The 10,655-nt window shown below is 38.9% G+C and overlaps 1 protein-coding gene across 4 annotated transcripts; it reads left to right on the forward strand.

Annotated features, from left to right (window-relative positions):
• Nucleotides 1-3,625: 3,625 nt before the first annotated feature.
• Nucleotides 3,626-9,465, forward strand: srsf5b (serine and arginine rich splicing factor 5b). Of its 4 annotated transcripts, none has more exons than XM_039742174.1 (8): nt 3,626-3,710; nt 4,551-4,724; nt 5,639-5,709; nt 6,109-6,222; nt 6,314-6,386; nt 7,683-7,756; nt 7,926-8,033; nt 8,608-9,465. In XM_039742174.1, exons 2-8 carry the CDS (start codon nt 4,599-4,601, stop codon nt 8,858-8,860), a joined length of 819 nt encoding a protein of 272 aa, XP_039598108.1. In that variant the 5' UTR covers nt 3,626-3,710; nt 4,551-4,598; the 3' UTR covers nt 8,861-9,465. The 4 variants fall into 4 exon arrangements, with proteins under 4 accessions (XP_039598108.1, XP_039598109.1, XP_039598110.1 ...); XM_039742175.1 differs by having other exon boundaries at nt 6,317-6,386; XM_039742176.1 differs by having other exon boundaries at nt 6,109-6,210.
• The last annotated feature ends 1,190 nt before the right edge of the window (nt 9,466-10,655 follow it).

Raw genomic sequence — 10,655 nt, forward strand, 5'->3', positions numbered from 1 at the left:
ATTCAGCATGAGCACTTTGGTGGTGGGTTAATGATTGTCTGGGGAGGCATATCCATGGAGGGTCACACAGACCGCTACAGGCTTGACAAAGGCACCTTGGCTGCCATTAGGTATCAGGATGAAATTCTTGGACCCATTGTCAGACCCTATGCTGGTGCAGTGGCTCCTGGTGCACGACAATTCCTGGCCTCATGTGGTGAGAGTATGCAGGCAGTTCCTGGAGGATGAAGGAATTGATACTATTGACTGGCCTCCACACTTTTCTGACCTAAATCCAATAAAACACCTTTGGGACATTATGTTTTGGTCCATCCAATGCCACCAGGTTGCACCTCAGACTGTCCAGGAGCTCAGTGATGCCCTGGTCAGATCTGGGAGGAGATCTCCCACAACACCATCTGTCGTCTCATTAGGAGCATGCACCGATGTTGTCAGGCATGTATACAAGAACACAGGGGCCATACAAACTACTGCATACAATTTTGAGTTGCTGCAATTAAATTTTGGCAAAATGGACTAGCCTGCCACATAATTTTTTCACTTTGATTTTTGGGGCGTCTTTGAATTCAGGGCTCTGTAGGTTGATCATTTTCATTTCCATCAAACGATGTGGCATCCTTTCTTTCCTAACACATTACCCAGTCTATATCAGTATAGATATCCAGGAGGATTTCTTTTTCCCATTGAGATCTGATGTGTTTTCAAAGTGTTCCTTTAATTTTTGAGCAGTTTATATATATATATATATATATATATCAAAATACCCGCCTACACAGCGGAGAAGTAGTGTGTTAAAGAAGTAATGAAAAAGAAAAATTTTAATAATAACGTAACATGATTGACATTGTCATGAATGTTGCTGTCATATACAATGCAATACAATACAATACAGTTTATTTTTGTATAGCCCAAAATCACACAGGAAGTGCCGCAATGTGCTTTAACAGGCCCTGCCTTTTGACAGCCCCCCAGCCTTGACTCGTCTGAGAAAACAAGGAAAAACTCCCAATAAAAACCTTGTAGGGAAAAATGGAAATAACCTCGGGAAAGGCAGTTCAAAGAGAGACCCCTTTCCAGGTAGGTTGGGCATGCAGTGGGTGTCAAAAGTAGGGGGTCAATACAATACAATAAACAGAACAATTCCTTAATACAGCATAATAACAATTTTAGAAGTACGGTTTAACAGTAGATAATATGACATAATTAGGTTTGGATATTTTTAGAGTCCTGGAGACCTCATCCATCTAGCTGCCTCCCCATTTGGCCATGCCACGGCTGAAACGCTGTGCTCAAGAAAGGACCCTCTTTCCCATGATTCCTGTGATCCTCCATCAGGGATGACTTTACCATAGGCAGGCAAACAACTTGGCAGGTGGGCCGTGGCACCAATTGCCACATTTGGGTACCAAGAAAAGAAACAGTATAGGTGAGGGTTAGTATCCAGTTATAACTATCATGTTACTTATGTTTTAGTGCTAATGACTAACAACAGAGATGCAGTATGTACAATCAGCAGCTCTAGTCAGGATATGCTAAACTGAAGTAGTGAGTCTTCAGCCGGGATTTAAAGGCTGAGGCTGAAGGGGCATCTCTTATGGAAGCAGGAAGACCATTCCACAGTTTAGGGGAAAACTATGCCTGCCTGAATAAGTCACCCTCTTACTTTTTTACCATTCATTTAATCATGGCTAGTGGCGGAAAAATTATAAAATGGAAGGAGGATTACACTGAGTATGGCTTTACCAAAACAATTATTGATGGCGAATCGATTATTCATAAAGATTCAATTGGTGATCTGTTTTTCTGTGTTAACCTCATATTTTTTCATACTTCTTCTCAAACCAAGGGGGTGCGAGTGTAAAATGAATCGAGAAGAAAAGGAAACATTTTAAAAATAACGTAACACGATTGTCAATGTAACCTTTTGTAAGTAGTGCCTGGAGGATTCAGTGTGGAGAAACACTAGAGACAGCGTGTGTATTAACTTGTGGATTTTTCTGTATTTGATGGCAGTGTGACGAAGTTGCTTCGGAAGACGGCGTTAGCCATGAGCTCAGCTCAGAGCGAAATGAGGTGAATGGGAGGGGAGAGGATGACGTCACTCCTCCACCCGCCTTAACTGTCAATCCCCCCACAAACACAGTCTCTCGGAATTTGCATAAGCACAGCCTTTGACCAACAATTTGAACTTAATTAGAAAGTGATCAAAACTGTCGTTTATACCCTGCGTCCTCTCATTAAACTTGTATCCCGTGATTAGCCGTGGGAATGACAAACGCCAGCGGCAGCCGGTCTATGAACTTAATTTAAACTTTAGTTTTACACCGTGCTTTGTTTCTGAAGTAGCTGCAGGCATGAATATGCTTGTACAGTATGTGTCACTCGCTCGCTTCTTATTGTTTCGCTGCCTTCTCAATTAAATAATGCATGTTTTCTTCAGCGCTTTTTGGAGCTCTTCTTGGTTTTCTACGTAATGCGTGGACAGTCAGTTTACATGATTACGTGGGAGGCGTGATGATGTCACACGAAACTCTGCCCCCCACGGCCATCGAGCTCTAATCCATTACATTATATGGAGAAAAATAGCTTCCATTTATGACCATTACTCGTAGAATTTCAAAATGAAACCTGCCCAACTTTTGTAAGTAAGCCGTAAGGAATGAGCCTGCCAAATTTCAGCCTTCTACCTACACAGGAAGTTGGAGAATTAGTGATGAGTCAGTGAGGGCTTTGCCTTTTATTAGTATAGATTGCTGTGGCCCCAACACTGACCCCTGCTGGACACCATTTTTAACTACCTAGTTCTGAGAAGGTTCCTATCTCCTTTTATGCCAATTTTGCACCCAGCTACACACCATACCCTTAACTCCCACTTTTTATACTGATGCGGGAACTTGTCAGTTTCTTTCTTAAAATTATCATTGATAGTACCATATGCTCCACTCTGAGGATTAAAAATAAAACCTAAAATTTAAGAAGTTTCTCTGACCCCCAAAGAAGTCCTGCCAGTCCAAACACGAGGCCTGCTTTTTCCGGTAAAAAAAGGAAACTCTGGAAATGACAAAGAACAGAAAGAAAAAATAAATACAGGTGATGTCGGTAGATCGCAATCGATAAGAAAATAACTATAGCAGAACAAGTATCTAATAATATGTTGTCACACAAACCTAACAGGAGAAACGATATAGTAATTACACACATTACAAAATCTCCAAGTCCAAGATAGTCAGTCGTTCATTATAGTTAAAAATGACAAATGAGTACGAAAAAGCTTATCCTTTTCCCAGCTTGTTGAAAGCAAAACAAACCAAAAAACAGCAGCACCGCCATGTTCACCCCCGGAGAAACAAAAAGACTTTAATAAAAATTATTACTGCATTTTAATTTTTTAAACTACCTCATTATTGTAGCACTGCAAAAAACATACAAGTCTCTGCCTTGAGTGTTTTGAGAAATAGTGAATATATTACTCTAAAAATGGCCTGTACACTTCTGTGATAAAATTGTAAGAAATCACAAGCTAGTGCCGCTGCCGCAGCCTTCGTGGGCGTGCCTGATAATGCGACGGAGGCGGGTTGTAGCTGCAGGGAGCGAGTGTCAATCAAGGTATGCGCCAATGGGAGAACGGCAGTGACATCACTGCAGACTCCATTTTGTTGAAGTGCTCACCAAAAAATTGCGCAGTCTGAGCTGGACGTTGAATAGAGAAGGTTAGTGTTAAGAGTTTGAATGGATTTTTTTTATTCTAAAAATATGTACGCCGTTACTGTATTTTACATGTGTTTAATTTTGGACAACGTGGAGCATTTGCTTTAATTAAATTTAAAATTTTTCTTAGCCATTGTTTATCTGTAGGGTTGTATTTTTAGAATAATAGGATTGCTTCCTTTTGTTTACGAGTGTTGTTGGTTACTCGTTTGTATTGTAAATTTTATTTGCTTTTTTTCTTGCATTGGTAACGAAGAAGAAAGGTTTGACAAGATCGTCACCATTGTCATTTTTTAAATTATTTTGCGCTCGGTTTAATATTTTTCAAAATCTAATAACCTGTAACATTTTAGAACATAAGCTAGTAAAACTTCACTTTCACGTACCTTAATTTTTGCAAAATGTGGGACAAAGGAGTATGAGTTTGTTTAGTTTTGAGCCTAGAAGCCGGTATATTCCTAAAACGCATTTACGAACTCGACGACCGTTTTCGGTTATGTGGTGACATTGTGCAAGGCAATCAAAATGGTGGCCTTCTGTTCTGTGCAACGGAATTCTGCATTGTGAGGGGGAGGGGGCGAGTGTCACGCGGCCAGGGCGTAAACGATTTGGTTTGGCTTCTGTCGTTCGAGGCCAGCGTTGCTTAACCGTACACCTCGGAAATGTAACACTGACCTGGTAATTCTAATTTTTGTTTCAAGGTCGGCTATCCTTTGTTGGCACATATAGTTGTGTGTAATTCTATTTTTTGTTTCAAGGTCGGCTATCCTTTGTTGGCACATATAGTCGTGTGTAATTATATCCATTAATCACATTTCGATTCTCTTCTTTGTTCTTTTAAGGTTATTTCTACAAAAACTCATTTTCCTGAACATCCTTTCGAGACCGAAATGAGTGGTTGTCGAGTTTTCATTGGGCGCTTGAACCCTTCAGCCCGGGAGAAAGACGTGGAGAGATTCTTCAAGGGTTACGGCCGCATCCGGGACATTGATCTAAAAAGAGGGTTTGGCTTTGTGGTGAGTACGAGGTCGCATTATACCGTTCTTTATGTAATGTCTTCATAGTTAATTCTTTGATTTCAATCATAGTTAATTCTTTGATTTCATATTGAGTCTGTGTCCATGAGATTAAGAGTGTTGGTGCCAATCATGCTGCATGCCCCATTAATGAGTGAACATGTTAATTGCAGTATATGTCCTCACACACTGCGAAAGGTAGTACATTATATAAAAGTCATGAAACCTGTCCCACATTCGCCTCTAGTTAGATTAAGCACTCTTTTACACACCCTTAACAAGGGTTTAGTACAGGTGTGTTTTTTTTTCCCCAGATAACTTGGTCTTAATCAGTGGTTTCTTAAATTTGTCTTTGCTTGCCTTTAGTGGTGTATTCTCGATAGGTAGGTCTTTTCTAGTGCCTTTTTTCCTTCATATTGATCAGATGGAAATCACTCCATACACTCCTCAGCACATTTAACATTCACTTCCTCGAAACTCATTGTTCTGCATAGTGTGATGTGTATGCAATGTAACCTGGGGTCGGTGGGTTAGAGAAGTGTGGTTCCAATAAGTAATTGCTTCGGAGCTTCAAATTTTAAATGTTAATTTTTCAGCAGCCATTGTGAATTCTAAAACAAGCGTGTAGTTGATGTCTGTGTACATAATGCCTCTGAACTTGCCACTGTACATTTAGCCCAATGCCACCAATTTAGCACTTAAGGCACATTTTGACTAGGAAAAAAAAATATTGTTCCTCCTAAGATGGATTTTCCAACCTGAATGTGAGTGCACATTGCATTTTTCAAACCATGTGTTTTGTGTAATGGTTTCTTAAATTATGTAAATGCTCCCACCATTGAACATGAAATTTAGTTTGTTATACATTGTTTGCTAAATGTACTTGAGGGTAAGTGCTTCATTTTTTTTCACAGGAATTTGAAGACCCCAGAGATGCTGAAGATGCTGTTTATGAGCTGGATGGGAAAGAATTGTGTAGTGAGAGGTTTGTCTACTTTTTACATGTAAAGCGTTCATTACAGGTGCCATGGATTTTTTCAAAAGCATATGTTACTGATCTCACTGTGTGAACTAAAGATATACTGCGTTATTAAAGCATTGAGCACTGTTTTAACTAAAATGAGGGTGATGGTTTGTTTTTATAAACTTCATTAAAGCTCGAACCCAATGGCCCATGAAAGAAGATTGGAAATGGGTGATTCACTTATCAATTCCTAGTTGATTGTGGCATTTTAATATTTTTCAAAAATCTGGACAAGTAATCCTTAAGTGAAAGAATTGTCAACCGATGGTTCATTATTGCATTAACATAAATGGTTTTGAGAGAGCTATATTTTGATCAGTTTGGTTGTTGTCTTAACTACATGGTGTTATTTCTTTCCAGGGTAACGATAGAACATGCCAGAGCGCGGGTTCGTGGGGGTGCTAGAGGAAGGGGTGGACGTTACATGGATCGCTATCCTCGTAGATCACGTGATACACGAAGGTGTGCACTCAGGTTTTTTTGGTTGTAACACAAATTGCATTTACCAGTAGTACTAATGCTCTTGTATGTGGGGTTTTTTTTTTTTTTTTTATAAATTAAACAGTAGGAATCCCCCGCCAGTTCGCACTGAAAATCGACTGATTGTAGAGAATTTGTCCTCCAGGGTCAGCTGGCAGGTGAGTTGGCATCTTCAGTTGATAGTTTATTTTACTTGTTTTAATTTCAGGTTTTATTAGATTAGGAGCAGGATTTTGTTTTACTGAATTTAGTAAATGCTAATTAGTTCAGATAGTATGTGTGTGTTAATTTGCCAACGGAGTAACTTTTAGGTTAGTTTTTAGTTTGGTCAAGATACATTTTTAAATTTGCACAGTGGTAAAATGTTAATACAATGGTTAGGTTTTTATTTCTTTTAATTTTCTTTTCATTGTTGCCACTATTTTAACCAAGTGTTAACCCCTTTATTTGCCAGCCTTTCTTGTGTGTCGTATGGAAGAAATTGCCTTTGAGCGTGGAGTTAAGTCCCTCAGTGTCGATCTCTCTGGGTTGAACCTGGTTCATACAAGTCAGACAGTGCTCCTACTACATCTAGTTCACTTGGGGCCATCTGCAGATCGTTTGAGCGTATACTGGGTCCCATGCTGTAAAGGCGCTGGTTGCCATTCGCAAGTGCCGCTTGGTTTCCTATTCTGCGAGCAATCGACAGAGAATTGGTGGTGTATTGGTCGATACGTTAATTTGAGAGGCTCCCATCCTTCCCTGAGTGGTACGATCCGGTTCCAAGTTCTGCAGGAAAATTTGAGGTGCGAGATGTTTCTTTAGGAGACTCCTGATCCAAAGGGGAACCACCCATGGTTATATCAAAGTGATCTGCCATGCTTTTGTACTCCCGTCAGCTGCTGAGCCGGCCTGTAGTGTTGGCAGTGCTTTCTCTTTAAGTAGACGGGCTTCACATTGGGAGGTATCTGTTCGATTAAGTGCATCTGATCCAAATGAATACCTTCCCTATCATGGTGGTAAACTGGGACTTAAGCATTGAGCTGCTTTCATAGCCTAGGGCAGTTTGCATTAAGGTAATGTAAACAATTTCTACCATAGCCATTTTTCTATTTTCAGGGGCTCCACAAAGATTAAAAGCAAGTTTTTTTTTTTTTTTTTTTTTTTTTAATTCTTTTTTGGCTTTTTGCAGTTTAGCAACCCTGCTGGCTTGCTGCTGCATTATCATATATGCTGATTTGGGTGTAAAACTTTTTTTTTTTTTTAGTTTCAATTTTTTTTTTTTTTTTTTAATATAAATAAGATGGGTGGGGAAATTTGACTTGCAGCCATTAGCTGAAGATAGTAGCTTTGACATTGCGGTTTCTTGGACCCCTGTATTTAATATTTGAGCACTCAATGCCTTTCTTTTCAGTTAAGTATGCAAATGATACAATTGTATTGGCACTGTTTAACTTAATTTATCTTGTATGTAGGATTTGAAAGATTTTATGAGACAAGCAGGAGAGGTTACTTTTGCTGATGCACATAGACCAAAACTCAATGAAGGGTAAGTGTCCTGTGCATGTTCCCATATGATAATTGGAAAGTATAAAATTTGTGTTTAAAATTTCTTGAAGTTGAATATCTGTGTCACTGTCAATTGCTCAACTACGTAATTGCTAATAACTGCCTTGCTTACTCTCTGAACATGAACGTAAATGTATTTATTTCCCCAGAGTGGTTGAATTTGCTTCTCATAGTGATCTGAGAAATGCACTTGATAAGCTGTCTGGGAAGGAAATAAATGGGAGGAAAATAAAGTTGTTTGAGGCTGTTAAAAGAAGGTACGTCTCTCTGCTTGAAGTTTTCTCTGAAGTCCTATATTTAGCCAATTTTACATACAAGTGATGTAGCTCAACATGCCTTTATAAGGTGAATGGGAAAACATGTATCAATATTGGGCAATACTAAATAACAAAGAATAAAGTCCCATGGCCAGGGAGGACAGAAAAATCATCTCTAGCTCACATAGCTTTTAGAGATTAAGTAACCAGCTAGTCATTACCAAAGCAAGTATTAAATAAATGTTTTGGCTGAAGTACCCCGAGTAAAGTGCATTTAAGAAGGAGCTGCTCATACTGGATTTAATGGAAGCCATATGTTTCTTGTACAAGAATTTACAGTGCTTTCAAAGATCTTTATTTACCTAGCTTTCTGTGTTTTGATGGTTGATGTTTTATTAAATGTTACTTAATTTTCGTACATTGAGCTTTTGGGCTGTTAGTAAATTTTTGTACAAGTATTGATTTCAAGTGCCCAGATCTTTAACTCTGTTTTGACATGGAGAAATAGCTTTTTAAAATGGATGCAGTTGCATACAAGACAATACCACTTTGACAATATTTCTGATTTATTTAGGTCAAGAAGCCACTCTCGTTCACGAAGCTCTTCCCATTCCCGTTCACGTTCAAGAAGCCGTTCCAGAACCCGCAGCCCTAAATCCTATAGTCGCTCTCGGTCACGCAGTGCCTCTCGTTCAGCAAGTAGGTCACCTGCACGGGAAAAAGAGGAAAAGCGTTTATCCAGAGGTCGTTCCAGTTCTCCTGCTTCTCCAGAGCAGAGGCGTTCAAGGTCAGAGTCACGATCGCCATCTGCGGAAAGTAGGAACTGAACATTTGTATGTTTTTTGGGGTTGTCCTTGTAAATATTGATGCTCTAATTGTGGATATGACAGTACCTGTTTTATATCTCCCTTTATAGATATTTTGTTTCCGTCCCTTGCTGTTTATGGCAAGAATGTTTGTATTTTTCAGCCCTTTTTTTCTTTTCCCCTTCAAATATTTTAACATGGCAGTGCCTGCTGAAGCCCTGGAACTTTTTTGTTGAAGCAACATATAGTACCCTTTTTTCTTTTTTTTTGCCTTTACTCTTAAATTATCACTTAAGACTTCTTGGCAGGAAGCTGTCCATAAACGGAAGTAATTTTCTAAAAGGTAAGGTGGAAAATTGACTGACTAGTTTTGAAAGTTTATATTTAGACCACCATGTGTTAAGGGAAGGGTAGAATGGGGTGGGGGAGGCTTTTTCTTGTTTGTTTTTTTTTTTTTTTTCCCCGCTTTTGAAACCTGTGTAAATCGGTCCACCAGATACTGGTCTTTTGTACAGTTACTTAATATGCTGTACAGTTTCCTTTTGTAATTTTTGTAACTTTTCTTTTGTCACAAATCATGATCTGTAAATAAAGTGAGTTTTCCAGTTTCAAGCTGGAAGTGTGTACTTTGTAAATTGTGTTTTAAATAAACAATTGCAAATGTCTCATCAGTTGCACATTTTGTTTTGTGATTAGACACTTAACTTGAAGAGGTTAAGCAGAAACAATTTAAGACAGAAAGCAGCTTCATTCATATTACCTTTGGTGACCGAAGGTTTTTTTCCTCCCCTGGTATAACATTGATCTATATTAACCACTTACAAATCTGCCATCTTGTCAACAACACAAAACACTGCGGAGGCCTACTTGAGCTCGAACAATAAGTGGTTGATTACCCTTTCAAAGATGTGCACAAGTTTTCACCCCCCTTTTTTAAATGTACATATCCTATCTGTTGACAGGTTCACAGTGTGTCCACTTAACCTCCCCTTGCACACCAGTTTCCTGGTGTATCTCTTAATGACAAGCAGCTCTGTCAAACTTGACCGCTGCAGAACTGAAGTACTTGATATTGAGTCTAAATCGACACTGGTAATGACATGCAGCTGCCATCTTAATTTCGGTGCATAACAAACCTCTACTGAAGTCATTGTGAGCCTTGGTGTGGTGGTCTACATAACTCTCTTGCTGCTCACAAATGCTTTCCAGGTGTGTGTGTTTGTTTCCCTCCATTACCCCATTTGTAAAACCTTTGTAGGTTATGCATTGTTTTAAAAATGGATCGAAGTTTTTATACACTGCCTTGGTCACATATTATTGTAATGTAGTTTTGGTCGACAATCCGAATAAATAACTTTATGGACTTCCACTCCAGAATTCAGCTGCTCAGTGTTGTGTGTTTAAAGTTATCAGAACACACCTGCATCACGTTAATGTTGGTCCAGTTTATCTTGCATATCTTTTAATGTCCTTGTGATCGTCATTGGTAGCCTTACTTTATCCTATATTAATATATATAGCTATATATAAAAAATTGGTGTGTGTGTATGTGTATATATAATATATATTCGATCTTGTTCAGCACCATCCCTTGAAATTCATCTTCTCCACGAATTCAATCACTGGGCCCTTGAGACCCAATACAAATTTGTTGACTGAATTGTTTGGAAGCTACGTTTTATTTTTGTCTTAATGGTGCTATTTTACATGAGTATTGGTTTTTATTTGTAAGGTTACCTTGAATGTCATGAAAGGCGTTATAAGCAATTGTTAACGTAGTCAGGTTTAAAGTTGGGATGCACCATTTATGGACGAG

Source organism: Polypterus senegalus, chromosome 18, assembly GCF_016835505.1.
Source record: "Polypterus senegalus isolate Bchr_013 chromosome 18, ASM1683550v1, whole genome shotgun sequence".
In the NCBI taxonomy this organism is placed as follows: Eukaryota; Metazoa; Chordata; class Cladistia; order Polypteriformes; family Polypteridae; genus Polypterus; species Polypterus senegalus.